Raw genomic sequence first — 22,967 nt, forward strand, 5'->3', positions numbered from 1 at the left:
GGGTCTGGAGAACAAGCCCTATGAGGAGCGGCTTAAGGAGCGGCTTATAATATTATATGTTATAATAATAATATATAATAATATATTATATTATAATATAATATTATATATTATAATAATAATATATAATAATATATTATATTATAATATAATATTATATATTATAATAATAATATATAATAATATATATTTTATTATTATTATTATTATTATTATTATTGATAGTGGTAATACTATAATGCCATTTAATTTCAGAAAAATCCTTTTGCTTGTTGTTCTTCCCTACAGTGTGTGTTTCTCTTTGTTTGAGCTTCTACTTGCATTGCTTTTCATTTTGCAGAAAAGACTCCCAAGGCATGTGGGAGACAAAGCAAGAGACCCCCAGCCCCATTGACTTGAAAGCCCTCCTTCCCTCCCTTTTTGTCTGGTTTGGGACCCCCCCTTCTTCCCTTTGGATGTGGGCGGGTTCAGGGAAGGAGGGAAGGACTGCCAAGAAGGGGTAAAAGGCGGAGAAGAAGGAGGGAAGGAGAAAGAGAAGGAGAAGGAGGAGAAGAAGCAGCAGCTGGAGAAGGTAAATGGAAATTATGAGGAGGGGGGGGGGGGTCTTGTCTGTGCAACTTCTAGGCTGCCCTTCTGGCTTCTTTACCCTCTCCTCTTGCAATTCAAGGGGGGTTTAGGACATTAGCTGGTGCACAGAAAGGCAGTACACACACACAACAAGTTTGTAAGGCAGTGTTGTGTGAATGGGAGGCAATTGTCTGCTTTTGCCAGTCAAGGTGGGACATGAGGTGGGGTCAACCCCAGCTGGGAAAAAGGATAGATAGACAAATAGATGATAGATAGGATGATAGATAGATAGATAGATAGATAGATAGATAGATAGATAGATAATAGGTAGATAGGTATATCAATGTCAACCTGTGTATGTTAAGGCGAGATCTAGATAGAGATAGATGATAGATAGATAAATGATAAATACATGATAGGTAGGTAGATGATAAATTGGTGATAGATGATATAGATAGATAGATAGATAGATAGATGATGCATAGATAAAATGCTAGATGATAGATAGATAGATAGATAGATAGATAGATAATAGGTAGATAGGTATATCGATGTCAACCTCTGTATGTTAAGGTGAGATCTAGATAGATATAGATAGATAGATAGATAGATAGATAATAGATAGATACATGATAGGTAGATAGATGATAGACAAATAGGTGATAGATGGTAGATATAGATAGATAGATGATACATAGATATAATGATATAGATGATAGAGATAGATAGATAGATAGATAGATAGAGGTGATAGTGATAGATAGATGGATAGAGATAGATAGTCAACCCCTGCAAAATAAGATGGGAGATAGACAGATGGATAGATAGATGGATGGAGGGATGATAGATAGATAAATGATGATAGATGATAGGTAGGTAGGTATATGATAGACAAATAGGTGATAGATGATATAGATGGATGATAGATAAGTAGATAGATATATTGATAGATAGATGATAGATAGGTAGATAGGTAGGTAGGTAGATAGATAGATAGATAGATAGATAATAGAGATAGACAGGCAGGCAGGCAGACAGATAGATATGGATGGATAGATATCAAACCCTGTAAATTAAGGTGGTAGATAGACAGATAGATAGATATGATAGACAGACAGACAGATGATAGTTAAATAGATGATAGACAGAAGATAGATAGATAGTAGGTAGATGATAGGTAGGTAGGGAGATGATAGACAAATAGGTGATAGATGATTGATAGGTGGATGATAGATAGATAAATGATAGATGATAGCTAGATAGATAGGTAGATATATGTCAACCCATGTATGTTAAGGTGGGAGATAAACAGATAAATATAGTTGATAGATATATAAGAGATAGATAGATGGATGGATAGAGAGAGAGAGAGCGAGAGAGAGAGAGGGTGGGAGATATATATAGAAGATAGATAGGTAGATAGATAGATAGACAGACAGACAGATAGATAGATAGAGTGGTAGATAGATAGATAGATAGATAGATAGATAGATAGATAGATAGAGATGGATGGATGGATGGATGGATGGATAGATAGATAGATAGATAGATAGATAGATAGATAGAGTAGAGAGAGAGAGAGAGAGAGAGAGTGGGAGATATACAGCTGTAGATGATAGATATATAGGTGATAGATAGATAAATAGAGTGGGAGATAGATAGATAGATAGATAGATAGATAGATAGATAGGTAGATAGAGAGAGAGAGAGAGAGAGAGAGAGAGAGAGAGATGGAGGACAGGTAGATGACAGATGACAGACAGATACATAGATGTCAACTCCTGTATGTTCAGGTGGGAGATAGATGATAGACAGATAAATAATAGATGATAGACAGATAGGTGATAGAATCATAGAATCCTAGAGTTGGAAGAGACCTCATGGGCCATCCAGTCCAACCCCATTCTGCCAAGAAGCAGGAATATTGCATTCAAATCACCCCTGACAGATGGCCATCCAGCCTCTGTTTAAAAGCTTCCAAAGAAGGAGCCTCCACCCCACTCCGGGGCAGAGAGTTCCACTGCTGAACGGCTCTCACAGTCAGGAAGTTCTTACATAGATGACAGACGGATAGATAGATGCCAATGCCTAAATGTTGAGGTGGGAGATAGACAGACAGATGATAGAGAGAAGTAAACCCTTGTAAATTAAGGTGGGGTTGAGATAGAAGAAGATGGGTAGATCATAGAATCATTGAGTTGGAAGAGACCTGGTGGGCCATCCAGTCCAACCCCATTCTGCCAAGAAGCAGGAATTTTGCATTGAGATGAGGAGCAACCATTGCAAACCAAGAAGGGAGGGGAGGGTCCAGAGAAGAGGGATGGTCAACCCTATAAGACTAGGTGGATTTCGGAGGGGGGTGGATAGATGGATGGATAGATAGACAGAAGACTATCCACCTTCTCTTATGGCTTGAGGTAGGACACAACATTTTTGGAACCTGACTACCTCTGAGGATGCTTGCCATAGATGCAGGCGAAACGTCAGGAGAAATGCCTCTAGAACATAGCCCGAAAAAACCCACAAGAACCTAGTGATTCCAGCCATGAAAGCCTTCGACAATACATTTTTGGAAATGACTTGAAGGCCCACAACAGCAGCCACCATGTTTTCTGTTTACACTATGGAACAAAATTTGAAAAAAAATGTTCTGTTCCTGGTTTGAAAGTGTTATTTCCTGTTTAATTGTGTGGTCCTGACTTTGAAAGTAGTTGTTCTACTCCAGAAACATTGTTTTTGTGGCACAAACTATGTTGAATTGGAGATATTGATTGAAATATGATAACAAAATGTGCTGCACGATGTCCCTCCAACAGAAACAAAGTTTTGGCAGTTTAATAAAACTTTTCCCATAATTTTATGCCAGAACTAATTAAGAAATGATATTTGTAACCCAGGAACATAGTGTAATCTGAGATATAGTGCAATTTAGACCCAGCCTTAGAAGGAGGAAGAGAATGCACGCTCTTTCTTTCCCTGAGTTTGGGGATTCATGTCTTGCTTTGGACTACAACACCCCAAATCCCCCCTTCCTCACTTACCTGCTTGCTTTGCCCTGGCATTAGTGGTGCAAACTGGTCCTAAATGCCAGAGCCACTGTTTTCTTTTGAGGGAATGGCGAGAAAGGCTCACCTGCTGAAGGAAACAGCTGCAAGTGTTCCCATTAAGGGATGATGACCAACACCTGGACCACTCCCTGGGGTTGCCTAGCAACCAAGGCCCCCTCCTCACCTGGTAAAAGTGGGAGGGGGTAAACAAAGTGTTTGGAGCCATTAAGAAAATCTGCATCAGTTTGGGCACACACTCTCAGCCTCAAGAGGGAACAGTACCATGGTACCACAGTTGCCATGGGGTGGAAGGAACTTGAAGGCACACAACAAATAGGGTATCAGTCCAGGGCTAATTGGAAGATAGATGGATGGATGGATGGATGGATGGATAGATAGATAGATAGATAGATAGATAGATAGATAGGTAGGTAGGTAGGTAGGTAGGTAGATAGATAGATAGATAGATAGATAGATAGATAGATAGATAGATAGATAGAGGAGTGAATGGGTGGATGGATGGATAGATAGAAAGATAGATGGATGCATGGATGGATGGACGGACAGACAGACAGACAGACAGATAGAAAGAATAGGTGGGTGGGTTGATGGATAGAGATATGAGTAAATGGGTGGATGGATGGATGGATAGATAGATAGATAGGATAGATAGATAGATAGATAGATAGATAGATAGATAGATAGAGAGAGATGAGTGAATGGGTGGATGGACAGATGGACGGACAGAAAGAATAGATGGGTGGGTTGATGTATGGATATATGAGTAAATGTGTGGATGGATGGATGGATTTATAGATAGAAGGATGGATGGATGGATAGATAGATAGAAGGATGGATGGATAGACAGACAGACAGACAGACAGACAGACAGATAGATAGATGAGTGAATGGGTGGATGAATAGATAGAAGGATAGATGAATAGATGGACGGACGGACGGACGGACAGACAGATAGAAAGAATAGGTGGGTGGGTTGATGGATAGAGATATGAGTAAATGGGTGTATGGATGGATAGATAGATAGAAGGATAGATAGATAGATAGATAGATAGATAGATAGATAGATAGAGAGAGAGAGAGATAGAGAGATGAGTGAATGGGTGGATGGACAGATGGACGGACAGAAAGAATAGATGGGTGGGTTGATGGATAGAGATATGAGTAAATGTGTGGATGGATGGATAGATAGATAGAAGGATGGATGGATAGATAGAAGGAAGGATGGATGGATGGATGGATGGATGGATGGATAGATAGATAGATAGATAGATAGATAGATAGATAGATAGATGAGTGAATGGGTGGATGGATTGATAGAAGGATAGATGAATAGATGGATGGATGGATGGAGGGACGGACGGACAGACAGATAGAAAGAATAGGTGGGTGGGTTGATGGATAGAGATATGAGTAGGTAGATAGATAGATAGATGAGTAGGTAGATAGATAGATAGATAGATAGATAGATAGATAGATAGATAGATAGATAGATGAGTGAATGGGTGGATGGATTGATAGAAGGATAGATGAATAGATGGATGGATGGATGGAGGGACGGACGGACAGACAGATAGAAAGAATAGGTGGGTGGGTTGATGGATAGAGATATGAGTAGGTAGATAGATAGATAGATGAGTAGGTAGGTAGATAGATAGATAGATAGATAGATAGATAGATAGATAGATAGATTTTTCATTGAGAGAGAGAGAGAGATGGATGGATGGATGGATGGATGGATGGATGGATGGATGGATGGGTGGATGGATAGATTAGTGGCTAGATGGATGGGTGGATGGACGAATGGATGGACAGACAGACAGACAGATGGAGAGATAGATGGGTAGGTAGGTAGGTAGATAGATAGATAGATACATTGAAGAGAAGAGAATTAAATTCTGCATGTAACATTCAGGTAGAACGTGTTGTTGCTGTTGTGTGCCTTCAAGTAACGACTGACTTCAGGCAATCCCATAATTGGGTGCATGTCCACTGTAGAATGAATGTGGTTTGACCCCACTTTCTAAAAACTGTTATGGCTCAATGCTACGGGATCCTGGGAGATATAGTTTTGCAAAGCCTTGAGCCTTCTCTGCTGGATCATGCATCACCAAACTCCCAGGATTCAGTTGCATGGAGCCATGGCAATTGAAGCGAGGCCAAACTGCATTTATTCTACAGTGCAGATGCACCCATAAAGTCATAGAGTTACGTCATTCACTGGAGATGCACCCAAGGTCTTTTAGTAGGTTGGAAGAGCCAAGCTGGGTTTCGAACCCAGGTCTCCAGCTTTGCAATGCAACCCTCAAAACTCTGCATCATTCTGTCTGCAAAATGCAAAGGTTTGCAATGATGTGAAAAAGAATTTCCTCCCGATTGCTACAGAATCCCACTGACTGCCGTCTCGTCTTTTATTTCCGACTGAAGACTGGAAAAGAGTCTGTATTGTGAAGCTGTTTCCATTCAAAATGCTTCCCAGAGTAGTGATCGTGATGGCTCTTGGCATCCTCCAACTCAGCAGCGCCCAGGTAGGACGATGGAGACATCGAGATACTATTATTATTATTATTATTATTATTATTATTATTAAAAACACAACAAGATGAGTCCATAGCAAACAAGATCACTCTGCTGGCTGTTGTATTGCATCACACGTTGGACACATTATTATTATTATTATTATTATTATTATTATTATTATTACTATTACTATTATTTACACTACATAACATGATTTCCCCCGAGTCGTTATTGGTACCCATCATATATGTATTCCAATAATACACACATACATATATATATATATATATATATATATATATATATACATATACCTTTCTCTATAATTTATATATTATATTATACTATATTATATTATAATATTCACATTGTATTGGGTATGTGGTATGTGTATACCAATAATATACCTATATACCAATATACCAATAATATACACATACATGGTATGTGTATACCAATAATATACCTCTGCACATACATATATACATATAGCTTTCTCTATGAGCTATATATTAGATTAATTGTATTGTTATACATCATATGTGTATACCAATAATACACACATACATATATCCATATAGCTTTCTCTATAAACTATATATTATATTATTATAGTACATTAATATTTACTTTGTATTGGTATACATGATATAGGTCTACCAAAAATATATACATACATATATATACATATAGCTTTCTGTAGAAACAATATGTTATATTAATATTTACATCGTATTGGTATGCATGATATATGTATACCAATAACACACACACTTATATATATATAGCTTTCTCTATAAACTGCATATTATAATATAATATAATATTTACATTGTATTGATATGCATGGTATAGGTATACCAATAATACACTCATACATAAATACATATAGCTTTTTTATAAACTATATATTTTATTAAAATAGTACATTAATATTTACTTTGTATTAGTATACATGATATAGGTATACCAATAATACACTCATGCCATATATACACATAACTTTCTCTATAAACAATATATTATATTATATTAATATTTACATTGTATTGATATGCATGACATATATATACCAATAACACACACACACGCATATATATATATATATATATATATATATATATATATAGCTTTCTCTATAAATTATATATTATATTATAATATAACATAATATAACATAATATAATATTTGCATTGTATTGATATGCATGGTATATACATGGTATATACCTATATAGATGGTATAGGTATACCAATAATGCACACATGCATATATCCATATAGCTTTCTCTATAAACGATATATTATAATATAATATAACATAATATAATATAATATTTACATTGTATTGATGTACATGGTATAGGTATACCTATAATACACACATACATATATCCATATAGCTTTCTCTATAAACGATATGTTATATTAATATTTACATTGTATTGATATACATGATATATGTATATCAATAACACACACACAGATATATATATATATATAGAGAGAGAGAGAGAGAGAGCTTTCTTTATAAACTATATATTATAGTATAATATAATATAACATAATATTTACATTGCATTGATATACATGGTATAGGTATACCAATAATACATTCATACATATATATATACATATAGCTTTCTCTATAAATGATATATTATAACATAACTTAACATAATATTTACATTGTATTGCTATACCAATAAAACACACCTACATATATACATATAGCTTTCTCTATAAACTATATATTATAATAAAATATAATACAATATATTGTTTATAGAGAAAGCTATATGTATATATATGTGTGTGTGTGCGTATTTATTGGTATACATATATCATGTATACCAATCAGTGTAAATAGTAATATGATAATATAATATAAAATTTATAGAGAAAGCTATATGGATATATGTATGTGTCTATTATTGGTATACATATATTGTACATGATGCGCCACATCCATGTTTAGTGCAAGCTTATCGAAGTAGAGTTGCACACATAAAGTTGTTGTGCATGCAATTGTGTTTGTTGTGCATGCCAATGTGTTTGTTGTGCATGCAAATGTCGTGCATACAAATGTGTTTGTTGTGCATGCAAATGTATTTGTTGTGCATGCAAATGTGTTTGTTGTACATGCAAATGTTGTTGTGCATGCAGATGTGTTTGTTGCGCATGCAAATGTGTTTGTTGTGCATGCAAATGTTTGTTGTGCATGCAAATGCCGTTGTGCATGCAAATGTGTTTGTTGCACATGCAAATGTATTTGTTTTGCATGCAGATGTGTTTGTTGTGCATGCAAATGCCATTGTGCATGCAAATGTGTTTGTTGTGCATGCAGATGTGTTTGTTGTGCATGCAAATGCCATTGTGCATGCAAATGTGTTTGTTGCACATGCAAATGTATTTGTTTTGCATGCAGATGTGTTTGTTGTGCATGCAAATGCCATTGTGCATGCAAATGTGTTTGTTGCACATGCAAATGTATTTGTTTTGCATGCAGATGTGTTTGTTGTGCATGCAAATGTATTTGTTGTGCATGCAAATGCCATTGTGCATGCAAATGTGTTTGTTGTGCATGCAAATGTGTTTGTTTATTTTGTTGCACAGCATTGCAGTTGAGCCAAAGGGCTGCGCATCACAATCAATGCTTAGCTCTATGCTAGAGGAGAGCATAGGATAGGAACATATGAGCAGGGCTATATATTCACATCGGCTGCCCACAGATTTCTAAAAATGAGCGTGCCTTGAAGCTGAGGTCTGCAAAATTGCAGGTTCGTGCATAGCTAAAGCTATTGAATGCTGAAAGGTTGAATGTTTATCTTGGCTCTTTGGTGGCTCAAGAGGAATGGAGCCCGAAGGGGAAAAGGATATAAGGAAGCTGCCTTACATTCTGAATATTTATTTATAAAGCTTGAGCATCCCTTGCAAAATCCCTTTGTTTACTGAGGGTGCAATGTACACACACTTGGCTTCATGCACAAGACTTTTGCAAATATTGTGCATAAGGTAGCCTACGAGGGATGTGCATTATAATGTATGTGCAAAACAGAATGGAGATCTAATTATTATTATTGGGTTGTTGTAGGTTTTTTCAGGCTATATGGCCATGTTCTGGAGGCATTTTCTCCTGACGTTTCACCTGCATCTATGGCAAGCATCCTCAGAGGTAGTGAGGTCTGTTGGAAGTAGGAAAAATGGGTTTATATATCTGTGGAATGACCAGGGTGGGACAAAGGACTCTTGTCTGCTGGAGCTAGGTGTGAATGTTTCAGTTGACCACCTTGATTAGCATTTAATGGCTTGGAAGTGTCTGGGGGGAATCTTTTGTTGAGATTTGATATGCCTGGTCATTCCACAGATATATAAACCCATTTTCCAACTTCCAACAGAACTCACTACCTCTGAGGATGCTTGCCACAGATGCAGGTGAAATGTCAGGAGAAAATGCCTCTAGAACATGGCCATATAGCCTGGAAAAACCTACAACAACCCAATAATAATAATTAGATCTCCATTAGATCACTCTCAACAAAAGATTCCCCCCAGGCACTTCCAAGCCATTAAATACTAATCAAGGTGGTCAGTTGAAACATTCACACCTAGCTCCAGCAGACAAGAGTCCTCTGTCTCACCCCGGTCATTCCACAGATACATAAATCCTTTTTCCTGGTTCCAACAGACCTCACTACCTCTGAGGATGCGTGCCATAGATGCAGGCGAAATGTCAGGAGAAAATGCCTCTAGAACATGGCCATATAGCCCGGAAAAACCTACAACAACCCAGTGATTCCGGCCATGAAAGCCTTCGACAATACATTATTATTATTATTATTATTATTATTATTATTAAATTTAATTATTGAATTATTATTATACGTATTTTAAATTAGTATTATTAAATTTAATTATTAAATTATTATTTTAAATTATTATTATAATAAAATTTAATTATTAAATTATTATTTTAAATTATTATTATTATTATTATTATTATTATTATTATTATTATTTATACCCGCTTTATCTCTCCCAAAGGGGACTCAGAGGTTGGATGGGCATCTTTTAGGAGTGCTCTAGTTGTGCCTTCCCTGCATTACAGAATAGGGTTGGACTGGATGACCTTTGGGGTCCCTTCCAGTTATAATTATTAATTAATTAATTAATTAATTATTAATACCCCGCTTTATCTTTCCCAAAGGGGACGCAAAGGTTGGATGGGCATCTTTTAGGAGTGCTCTAGTTGTGCCTTCCCTGCGTTACAGAATAGGGTTGGACTGGATGGCCTTTGGGGTCCCTTCCAGTTATAATTATTAATTAATTAATTAATTATTATTAATACCCGGCTTTATCTCTCCCAAAGGGGACTCAAAGGTCGGATGGGCATCTTTTAGGAGTGCTCTAGTTGTGCCTTCTCTACATTACAGAATAGGGTTGGACTGGATGGCCTTTGGGGGTCCTTTCCAGCTCTAATATTATATGGTTCCATAAAATGTCTGCAGCTCAAGAGAATGAGAAGTTAGAATAGCAGAGCGACTGGGTGTTCGTGTTGTCAAAGGCTTTCATTGCTGGAATCACTGGGTTGCTGTGGGTTTTCAGGGCTGTATGGCCACGTTCCAACAGCATTCTCTCCTGACATTTCACCTGCATCTGTGGCTAATGGCATCTCCAAAGGCCTGTTGGAAGTGAAGCCAGTGGGAATGTATATATGTGTGTATGTATGTATATATGTGTGTGTGTGTGCAAGTGTGGATGTTGCAATTAGCAAGCTTGACTAGCACTGAGTAGCCATGAAGTTTGCAAAGTCAATCAGTGAGGGTACCTGCATAGAGGCATTAAAGCAAGTGATATATATATGGATGGAATAATGTCTAGGGTGGGAGAAAGAACCCTTGCCTGTTTGAAGCAAGTGTGGATCTTGCAATTAGCAAGCTTGACTAGCATTGAGTAACCAAGAAGCTTGCAAAGTCAATCAGTGAGGGTACCTGCATAGAGGCATTGAAACAAGTGATATATATATGTATGGAATAATGTCCGGGGTGGGAGAAAGAACCCTTGCCTGTTTGAAGCAAGTTTGGATGTTGGAATTAGCAAGCTTGACTAGCACTGAGTAGCCATGAAGTTTGCAAAGTCAATCAGTAGGGGTACCTGCATAGAAGCATTGAAACAAGTGAGAGAGATATATGCAAACTTCATCATATATATATTCTATGATGAAGTTTGCATATATATCTCTCACTTGTTTCAATGCTTCTATGCAGGTACCCCTACTGATTGACTTCAATGCCATATATTTATATAGCGATGGAATAATGTCCAGGGTGGGAGAAAGAACCCTTGCCTATTTCAAGCAAGTGTGGATGTTGCAATTAGCAAGCTTGACTAGCACTGAGTAGCCATGAAGTTTGCAAAGTCAATCAGTGAGGGGATCTGCATAGTGGCAGTGAAGCAAGTGGAGTGTATATTTACCTCTAGAATAATATCCAGGGTGGGAGAAAGAACCCTTGCCTGTTTGAAGCAAGTGTGTATGTTGCAATTAGCAAGCTCGATTAGCATGAGTAGCTGCAAAGTCAATAGGCGAGGGTATCTGTACAGAGGTAGCCTGGCCTCTATTGCCTGGAGGCACCCCTTGTTTGGGAAGTGTTAACTGGCACTTCAACATACAAGGCTTTTTTCTCCCACCCTGAACATTATTCCAAAGGTATATACACTCCACTTGCTTCGTTGCCAACACAATCTCTGAAGATACCATTAGCCACAGATGTAGGTGAAATGTCAGGAGAGAATGCTGCTGGAACATGGTCAGACAGCCTGAAAAACTCACAGCAACCCGACGGGGCCTTTATTTGGAAAGTCCCAAGCCTTCCTGTAGTGGGTTTTTCCCAATTTGGATTGTGGGTTTTTCTTGATTTGCCCAATTTTCTCCATCCAGGAATGCTTCAGCAAACAACAAGTGGCCAACACCATCCGACAGGTGCAGAAACTGCTGTCGGCGCATGAAGCCGCCCAGCTCCAGAGCCTGCGCAACTTCAAGAAGCAGCTGACCGTCCTGCAAAGCAGCGTCCTCAAGCAAGGGACCAAACAGAACGGTAAAAGCCTGGGCAGTCCATTATTATTATTATTATTATTATTATTATTATTATTATTATTATTATTATTATTATATTGTTATTGTTGCTATAGCCTCCCTTATCCAGAAATCCAAACTCAAAATGCTTCTAAGTTATCATTATGCTGAAATAGTAGCACCTTTGCTTTCCAAAGGTTCCATGTACCCAAACTTTTGTGTCATGCGCAGCCTAATTACAAAGATCACATTACGCAACACTATAATCGAACTCACCCATCTCTGATAGAGAGCTGTCCCCTCCCGCCTGTTCCTGCAAATGGCCGGCGTTTGGGCAAGAAGACAGCCATTGGCCATGAGGTACATTTTGTCTGCGACTTGGGATTCCAAATGACGGGCTCCGAAACGCGGCTCTGTTTGGAGAACCGGACATGGAGTGGAACGGCGCCATCTTGCAAGAGTAAGTGCGGGTTGGGGGCAGAAAGGGCTCACATGCAAGAGATCTCCCATCCCATATGACAGTTGCATTGACACCAGGTATGCGCAAACTTCAGCCCTCCAGATATTTTGGACTCTGTCTATCTATCTATCTATCTATCTATCTATCTATCTATCTATCTATCTACCTATCTATCTCCCACCTCAGTATACAGGGGTTGACATCTGTCTATCACCTATCTATCATATCTATCCATCCATCCATCTCCCACCTAAATGTACAGGGGTTGAGATCTATCCATCCATCCATCCATCCTGCACCTCAATGTACAGGGGTTGAGATCCATCCATCCATCCATCCATCTCCCATTTCAACGTGCAGCAGTTGATATCTATCTATCTATCTATCTATCTATCTATCTATCTATCTATCCAACCACCCATCTCCAACCTCTATGTACAGGGGTTGACATCTCTCTCTCTCTCTCTCCATCTATTCATCTCCCACCTCAATTTACAGGGGTTGACATCTATCTATCATCTATCTATCTATCTATCTATCTATCTATCTATCTATCATCTATCCATCCATCCATCCATCTCCCACCTCGACGTACGTACAGGGGTTGACATCTCTCTCTCTCCATCCATTCATCTCCCACCTCAATTTACAGGGGTTGACATCTATCTATCTATCTATCTATCTATCTATCTATCCATCCATCCATCTCCCACCCCAATGTTGACATCGGGTTGACATCGGGTACAAGGGTTGACATCGATCTATCCATCTATCCATCCATCTCTCACCTCAACGTACGTACAGGGGTTGACATCTCTCTCTCTCCATCCATTCATCTCCCACCTCAATTTACAGGGATTGACATCTATCTATCTATCTATCTATCTATCTATCTATCTATCTATCTATCTATCATCTATCATCTATCTATCTATCTATCTATCTATCTATCTATCTATCCATCCATCCATCCATCCATCTCCCACCTCAACATACATACAGGGGTTGACATCCATCCATCCATCCCCCACCTCAACGTACGTACAAGGGTTGACATCTCTCTCTCTCCATCCATTCATCTCCCACCTCAATTTACAGGGGTTTACATCTATCTATCTATCTATCTATCTATCTATCTATCTATCTATCTATCTATCTATCCATCCATCCATCCATCCATCCATCCATCCATCCACCCACCCACCCACCCACCCACCCACCCACCCACCCACCCATCCACCCACCCACCCACCCATCCACCCACCCACCCACCCATCCACCCACCCACCCATCCACCCACCCACCCACCCACCCACCCATCCATCTATCTCCCACCTCGAGGTACATACAAGAGTTGACATCTTTCTATCTATCTATTTGTCTATCTATCTATCTATCTATCTATCTATCTATCTATCCATCCATCCATCCATCCATCCATCTCCCACCTCAACATACATACAGGGGTTGACATCCATCCATCCATCCATCTCCCACCTCAACATACATACAGGGGTTGACATCCATCCATCCATCCATCCATCCATCCATCCATCCATCCATCTCCCACCTCAACATACATACAGGGGTTGACATCCATCCATCCATCCATCCATCCATCCATCCATCTCCCACCTCAACATACATACAGGGGTTGACATCCATCCATCCATCCATCCATCCATCCATCTCCCACCTCAACATACATACAGGGGTTGACATCCATCCATCCATCCATCCATCCATCCATCCATCCATCTCCCACCTCAACATACATACAGGGGTTGACATCCATCCATCCATCCATCCATCCATCCATCCATCCATCCATCCATCTCCCACCTCAACATACATACAGGGGTTGACATCCATCCATCCATCCATCCATCCATCCATCCATCCATCTCCCACCTCAATGTACAGGGGTTGACATCTCTCTCTCTCTCCATCAATTCATCTCCCACCTCAATTTACAGGGGTTGACATCCATCCATCCATCTCCCACCCCAATGCACATACAAGGGTTGACATCTATCTGTCTGTCTGTCTGTCCGTCCACTCACCCACCCATCCCGCACCTCAACGTACAGGGGTTGACATCTATTTATTTATCTCTTTCTCCCCTCTCCGTAACACAGACATCAACGATTGTGCCAGCAATCCCTGTGCCAATGGAGGCACCTGTGTGGATGGCATCCATCAGTACCTTTGCCAGTGTCCCAGCGGCTGGTCAGGCAACACCTGCCAAATCCCTCTTTATTCCTGTAAGTAGAAGGTCATTGCCCTGTGTCTTGGAGAAATGTAGAACAACTCCTTCCAAAGTCAGGACTGCACAATTAAACAGGAAATAACACTTTCAAACCAGGAAATGTTGTTATATCGTGTTGTAAAATCTGTGTTTATAAAACCCTTTGCATTGACCATGCCCTTTTCATCTACAGACACGGCAACAGTCAGCAACGCCTCCTTTAGCCGCCAGCCCCGTTGTGCCGACAGTCTTTCGGGGTCACGCCAATGCAGCTGCGACACAGGCTTCCAGATGCGGGCAGGAGGCATGTGCCAAGGTAAGGTTTTCCAATGGCTTTCCCTCTTTTTAAAGTGACATAAATGATTTAATATTATTTTCTAATATTTTCACTTGCTTCACTGCCAACAAAACTTCTGAAGATGCTATTAGCCACAGATGCAGGTGAAACGTCAGGAGAGAATGCTGCCGGAACATGGCCAGACAGCTTGAAAAACTCACAGCAACCCAGTGATTCCAGCCATGGAAGGTTTCAACAACACACTGAGCTGATGAAAGGGTGACTTGGAAGTCTCTCATTCGTGGAGATCACTATAAATCCAAGCTGGGAGGTGGTTAACAACAAAAGGCATAGTTTTCCCATCAGGTCTGTGAGTGTTGGAGGTAATGGTGAGAGCCATCAGAGAATTCATCAAGCATTGCACATCTTGGTGTAAAATCACCTTCACTTGTGCAAGAGAGGTAGTGTTGTGACTCAAGTGGAACCACAGACACAGACTGATAGAGTTGTGACTCAGATGGGGTCGCCAAGTGATGGGGATGATGGGTTTCAGGTTCACAATGTTCCTGTTGTAGACAATGAGTAACAAGGTGTACAAGTTCAGTTTCCCTCAGCAGGGAATGATGTTTTTTGTATTGTCGAAGGCTTTCACGGCTGGAATCACTAGGTTCTTGTGGGTTTTTTCGGGCTATATGTCCATGTTCTAGAGGCATTTTCTCCTGATGTTTCGCCTGCATCTATGGCAAGCATCCTCAGAGGTAGTGAGGTCTGTTGGAATTAGGACAATGGGTTTATATATCTGTGGAATGGCTGGGGTGGGGCAAAGAGCTCTTCTCTGCTGGAGCTAGGTGTGAATGTTTCAACTGACCACCTTCATTAGCATTTGAAGGCCTGGCTGAGCCTGGGAAAATATTTTGTTGAGAGGTGTTAAGATGTGCCTGGTTGTTTCCTCTCTGCTGTTTTGCTGTTGTAATTTTAGAGTTTTTGATACTGAAACTAGCCAGGTGCAGATTGACTCAGAAAAGGAGGACAGTTCTCAGCCTGATAGTAAGCAGGAAGGCAACCAGGCTGACACTAATGACCTTGATGAAACGGGAATCTTAGATCAGGCTGACCATTTGGAATTCAGAGTTTGAAGGAATGTGAGAATAGCCAACAAGAAGGAGGTCAGGTGCCAAAGAAATGCTTTCATGTATTGCAAAGGGTATTAAGCAGTGTGTTTGAAAACAAACCTTTGTCAGAGCAACTTCTCGCTCAACCAAGCAGCTTGTGCTCATTTGCCTGGATTATCTTACAGTTTATTGTATTGTTGAAGGCTTTCATGGCCTGAATCACTGGGTTGTTGTAGGTTTTTTTGGGATATACGGCCATGTTCTAGAGGCATTCTCTCCTGACGTTTCGCCTGCATCTATGGCAAGCATCCTCAGAGGTTGTGAGGTCTGTTGGAACCAGGAAAAAGGGTTTATGTATCTGTGGAATGACCAGGGTGAGACAAAGGACTCTTGTCTGCTGGAGCTAGGTGCGAATGTTTCAACTGACCACCTTGATTAGCATTTGATTGCCTGGCAGTGCCTGGAGCAATCTTTTGTTGTGAGGTGATTAGATGTCCTTGTTTGTTTCCCCTCTGTTGTTGTGCTGTTCTAATTTTAGAGTTTTTTAATACTGGTAGCCAGATTTTGTTCATTTTCATGGTTTCCTCCTTTCTGTTGAAATTGTCCACATGCTTCTTGTGGATTTCAATGGCTTCTCTGTGTAGCCTGACATGGTGGTTGTTGGTGTGGTCCAGCATTTCTGTGTCCTCAAATAATATGCTGTGTCCAGGTTGGTTCATCAGGTGCACTGCTCTGGCTGACTTCTCTGGTTGAAGTAGTTTGCAGTGCCTTTCATGTTCCTTGATGCGTGTCTGGGCAATGCTGCGTTTGGTGGTCCCTCTGTACATTTGTCCACAGCTGCGTGGTATCCGGTTGACTCCCGCAGAAGTGAGAGGATCCCTCTTGTCCTTTGCTGAACGTAGCATTGGTTGGATTTTCTTGGTGGGTCTGTAGATAGTTTATATGTTGTGTTTCCTCATCAACTTCCATCTGCGGTCAGTGGTTCCCTTGATGTCTGGCAGGAACACTTTTCCTCTGGGTGGATCTTCATCTTGATTCTCGTGGCTTGTTCTTGGTCTTGCAGCTCTTCTGATGTCTGAGGTGGAGTCTCCATTGGCCTGGAGAGCCCAGTTGAGGTGGTTCAGTTCCCCTTGGAGGAGGTGGGCTTCGCAGATTCTTTTTGCACGGTCTGCCAAGGCTTTAATGGTGCTTCTTTTTTTGACTTGGGTGATGGTTGGAGTTTTGATGTAGATCTCTATCTGTGTGTGTGGGTTTTCTGTAAACGGTGTGACCCAATTGTTGATCTGGTTTGCGGATGACTAGGACATCTAGAAAAGGCAGCCTTCCTTCCTTTTCTTTTTCCATGGTGAACTGGATGTTTGGGTGGATGCTGTTCAGATGGTCCAGGAACCTGTTGAGTTCTTCTTCTCCATGGCTCCAAATGGTGAAGGTGTCATCCACATATCTGAACCATATGTTTGGGTGGATGCTGTTCAGATGGTCCAGGAACCTGTTGAGTTCTTCTTCTCCATGGCTCCAAATGGTGAAGGTGTCATCCACATATCTGAACCATATGTTTGGGTGGATGCTGTTAAGATGGTCCAGGAACCTGTTGAGTTCTTCTTCTCCATGGCTCCAAATGGTGAAGGTGTCATCCACATATCTGAACCATATGTTTGGGTGGATGCTGTTAAGATTGTCCAGGAACCTATTGAGTTCTTCTTCTCCATGGCTCCAAATGGTGAAGGTGTCATCCACATATCTGAACCATATGTTTGGGTGGATGCTGTTCAGATGGTCCAGGAACCTGTTGAGTTCTTCTTCTCCATGGCTCCAAATGGTGAAGGTGTCATCCACATATCTGAACCATATGTTTGGGTGGATGCTGTTAAGATGGTCCAGGAACCTGTTGAGTTCTTCTTCTCCATGGCTCCAAATGGTGAAGGTGTCATCCACATATCTGAACCATATGTTTGGGTGGATGCTGTTAAGATGGTCCAGGAACCTGTTGAGTTCTTCTTCTCCATGGCTCCAAATGGTGATGGTGTCATCCACATATCTGAACCATATGTTTGGGTGGATGCTGTTAAGATGGTCCAGGAACCTGTTGAGTTCTTCTTCTCCATGGCTCCAAATGGTGAAGGTGTCATCCACATATCTGAACCATATGTTTGGGTGGATGCTGTTAAGATGGTCCAGGAACCTGTTGAGTTTTTCTTCTCCATGGCTCCAAATGGTGAAGGTGTCATCCACATATCTGAACCATATGTTTGGGTGGATGCTGTTAAGATGGTCCAGGAACCTGTTGAGTTTTTCTTCTCCATGGCTCCAAATGGTGAAGGTGTCATCCACATATCTGAACCATATCGTGGGCTTTTTGGTTGCTGTTTCCAGGGCTTGTTTATCAAAGTGTTCCATGTAGAAGTTAGCTATGACCGGGTTGAGAGGGCTCCCCATAGCTACTCCATCTTTCTGTTCATAGAACTCATTGTCCCACTGAAAGTAGCTGGTGGTGAGGCAATGGTGAAACAGAGCTGTGATGTTCTTGTGGGTTTTTTCGGGCTATATGGCCATGTTCTAGAGGCATTTCTCCTGACGTTTCGCCTGCATCTATGGCAAGCTTCCTCAGAGGGTGAGGTCTTCTGGGAACCTCTGGTTGATGAATCATAGAATCAAAGAGTTGGAAGAGACCTCCTGGGCCATCCAGTCCAACCCCATTCTGCCAAGAAGCAGGAATATTGCATTCAAATCACCCCTGACAGATGGCCATCCAGCCTTTGTTTAAAAGCTTCCAAAGAAGGAGCCTCCACCACACTCCAGGGCAGAGAGTTCCACTGATGAACGGCTCTCACAGTCAGGAAGTTCTTCCTAATGTTCAGATGGAATCTCCTCTCTTGTAGTTTGAAGCCATTGTTCCATTGCGTCCTAGTCTCCAGGGCAGCAGAAAACAAGCTTGCTCCCTCCTCCCTGTGGCTTCCTCTCACATATTTATACATGGCTATCATATCCCCGGAGCCCCCGGTGGCGCAGTAGGCTAAAGCACTGAGCTGCTGAGCTTGTTGATCGAAAGGTTGCAGGTTCGATTCCGGGGAGCGGCGTGAGCATCCGCTGTCAGCCCTAGCTTCTGCCAACCTAGCAGTTCGAAAACATGCAGATGTGAGTAGATCAATAGGTACCGCTCTGGCGGGAAGGTAACGGCGTTCCATGCAGTCATGCTGGCCACATGACCTTGGAGGTGTCTACGGACAACGCTGGCTCTTCGGCTTAGAAATGGAGATGAGCACCACACCCCAGAGTCAGACATGACTGGACTTAATGTCAGGGGACTACCTTTACCTTTACCTATCATATCCCCTCTCAGCCTTGGTGTCTGCTACCGGGACCATGGTAAATAGAGACACCATATCGAAGCTGATCAGTTTGTCATTGGTATTTACAGTTGTGTCCATGGTCTTGGGATTTAGTCATGTTCTCATGGGACTTTGTTTCCTTGGTGCCTCTTGGAATCCTGCTTTATAGTGCTATGGTTTATTGATCTTTGGAACACTACTTGCTTTTTAAACTTCTCATCTTTTACTTTTTAATAAACTACAAAGACTTCAGCCTATGTGCAGTTCTGGCGATTTCAGCAAGGTGAATCTATTCTGAGGTGCAACAGGTAGGAACAAGAAAGAAGCAGGGACTGCTCCTCTCTCACGGCTGGCTTTTTCTTCCCTTCCAGATGTGGACGAGTGCCAGCTTTTCCAGTCCAGCCGGCACACACGCATCTGCCTCCACGAATGCGTGAACCTGCCGGGGTCCTACCAATGCACCTGCCCCAAAGGCTACCGCTTCCAGGCCGAACAGAACACCTGCAACGGTGAGTTCCATAGACAAGAAAAAGGGGAGAACTTGGGAGCCTTATCCATTAGGGGCGTGCAAAGGTTCGTTTCTTTTTTTTTTTTTTTGAATGATTTATATTAAGGTATATTCTTACAGATATATAGGTAAAAATTTGGGGATTGGGGGAATATTAGGGCTAAGGGAAGGAAGAGAGAGGTTGGATGGTTGGGTTGGAAAAGGGGGTGTGATTGGGCTAGGGAGAGGGGACGGGAAGTTTACAGGATCTGGGGATGGAAAGTAAGGTGTGGGATAAGGGAGGTGGTGAGGGTCTTCTGACTTCCTTAATCTCCTTCTCTCTGGTTCCGTCTTCTTCTTCTTCTTATTATTTTTTCTTCCTTCATCTAAGAACTCATTCTTCCTCTTCTTTTATGTCTTTCCTATTTTGGTCATCTGATACGTATTCCTCAAATAGCTTCCAATCTGTTTTTCTCATTGATCTTCCATATGAGTCTTAATGCAAAGGTCAATTTATCCATGTCCTTGATTTCCTTCACCTTGTTTATCCATTCATCTTCTGTGGGTACTTCTCACTGTTTCCATTTTTTTTGCTAGTACTATTCTTGCCACTGTGATACAATAATTAAACAGGATATCCTTATTCTGATCTAGTTCCAATTCTTCATCTGTTATTCCCAGCAAAGGTTCGTTTCTAATCCGTTTTGCAAATAAAATTCGCTAGATTTGTGCGTGTGAATTGATATTAGAAACATGCAGGAAAGATGGGGGGAATTTAAGATTCTGTTTATTTATTTATTTATTTGGTACACTTGTATACCGCTAATATCTCAGCCTATACGGCGACTCATTGCGGTTTACAGCATATTTAAAACTACAATATTCCAATTTAAAATATAATTGGGATGCCTCCCCATAACCACAACTACACTTAATTTATATTCCGCCCTATCTGAGTCCCTCCGTGGAGGTTGAGAAGATCAGGATATAAAAGTTTTAAATGAATAAATAAATAAATCTCCCCAAGGGGATCACAGTACACATACACAGCAAACATTCAATGCTATTTTGGGTAGGCAGGATAGAGACTGACAGAACAGAAAGGAGGTATGTTGCGTCGACGTCCAGCTTTTTGGCGCCTTGGAGGTTGTACTCTATATCATGCTTGGAAGGGGAAAGGTTTTGAGGACTTTATGATAGAGACTTTGGGTCCATATAATGAAGATTTATTTTCCTTTGTTATGTTTGCAAGATGTGGACGAATGCGCCGAAAACCAGCACAATTGCAGCCGCGGACAGACCTGCGTCAATGTCTTTGGGGGTTACCGATGCGTCCGGCCCGAGTGTCCCAAGACCTTTCTCAACACGACCTACGTCAAGACCTCGCCCTTGTAAGTAGAAGCCAGAGATGTAACCAGCATTGAAAAATCCATCAAACCAAATTAGCAACAATACTGATAGATTTGAGCCTGTGTCCCAACAACAACAACAACAACAAAAACAAACCCACACTTAAGGTCTCTTTCAGATAGCAGGCACAGATAGCACTTGGATAGCAGTTGTATTCTTTGGGATCATGAGATGTATAGTTTGGAGCTTGAAGAGAATTCTAGATGTCTTAGAAAACTATGACTCCCCAGTAGTGTCTAAGTGCAATGTGAAATGGATGTGAGAAGTAAGGCATTGTGTAAACTATTGCAAAAGAGCCACAAAGCACACAAATAAACAAACAATATTGATAAAACACAAGAACAGGAGGGGAAATAAATGGTACACAATTCATAGAATCATAGAATCCAAGAGTTGGAAGAGACCTCCTGGGCCATCCAGTCCAACCCCATTCTGCCAAGAAGCAGGAATATTGCATTCAAATCACCCCTGACAGATGGCCATCCAGCCTCTGCTTAAAAGCTTCCAAAGAAGGAGCCTCCACCACACTCCTGGGCAGAGAGTTCCACTGCTGAACGGCTCTCACAGTCAGGAAGTTCTTCCTCATGTTCAGATGGAATCTCCTCTCTTGTAGTTTAAAGCCATTGTTCCGCGTCCTAGTCTCCAAGGAAGCAGAAAACAAGCTTGCTCCCTCCTCCTCCCTGTGGCTTCCTCTCACATATTTATACATGGCTATCATATCTCCTCTCAGCCTTCTCTTCTTCAGGCTAAACATGCCCAGTTCCCTAAGCCGCTCCTCATAGGGCTTGTTCTCCAGACCCTTGATCATTTTAGTCGCCCTCCTCTGGACACATTCCAGCTTGTCAATATCTCTCTTGAATTGTGGTGCCCAGAACTGGACACAATATTCCAGATGTGGTCTAACCAGAGCAGAATAGAGGGGTAGCATGACTTCCCTAGATCTAGACACTAGGCTCCTATTGATGCAGGCCAAAATCCCATTGGCTTTTTTTGCCGCCACATCACATTGTTGGCTCATGTTTAACTTCCTGTCCACGAGGACTCCAAGATCTTTTTCACACGTACTGCTCTCGAGCCAGGCATTGTCCCCCATTCTGTATCTTTGCATTTCGTTTTGTCTGCCAAAGTGGAGTATCTTACATTTATTATTATTATTATTATTATTAACTTTATTTGTACCCCGCTAGCATCTCCCGAAGGACTCGATGCGGCTTACACAGGCCGAAGCCACAAACACAATATAAAGAGAACATATCACAACAGTAAACAAAGCAAATCAAAACAATTAAGCAAAATAAACAGCAAATGACATACATCAAGACACTATTAAAACTGGTTCGGCCGGCGCAATGGGGTACAGGGTTAAAGTGCTGATATTTGTCACTGTCGAACTTCATTTTGTTAGTTTTGGCCCATCTC

General features: G+C 41.0%; 1 protein-coding gene across 2 annotated transcripts in view; it reads left to right on the top strand.

The window, feature by feature from the left end:
• Positions 1-485: 485 nt before the first annotated feature.
• LOC132783290 (fibulin-7-like) overlaps positions 486-22,967 on the top strand; it is a 28,537-nt gene continuing 6,055 nt past the window's right edge. The window contains exons 1-8 of one of the 2 annotated variants that reach the window (XM_067470969.1): positions 486-571; positions 6,018-6,160; positions 12,091-12,247; positions 12,515-12,685; positions 14,824-14,949; positions 15,127-15,249; positions 20,023-20,160; positions 21,391-21,529. In XM_067470969.1, the coding sequence (XP_067327070.1) occupies positions 6,101-6,160; positions 12,091-12,247; positions 12,515-12,685; positions 14,824-14,949; positions 15,127-15,249; positions 20,023-20,160; positions 21,391-21,529 (914 nt within the window). In that variant the 5' untranslated portion in view covers positions 486-571; positions 6,018-6,100. The remainder of the gene's footprint in view (positions 572-6,017; positions 6,161-12,090; positions 12,248-12,514; positions 12,686-14,823; positions 14,950-15,126; positions 15,250-20,022; positions 20,161-21,390; positions 21,530-22,967) is intronic. The other variant, XM_067470970.1, reaches the window with a different exon arrangement.

Source organism: Anolis sagrei, chromosome 8, assembly GCF_037176765.1.
Source record: "Anolis sagrei isolate rAnoSag1 chromosome 8, rAnoSag1.mat, whole genome shotgun sequence".
Lineage (NCBI taxonomy): Eukaryota > Metazoa > Chordata > Lepidosauria > Squamata > Dactyloidae > Anolis > Anolis sagrei.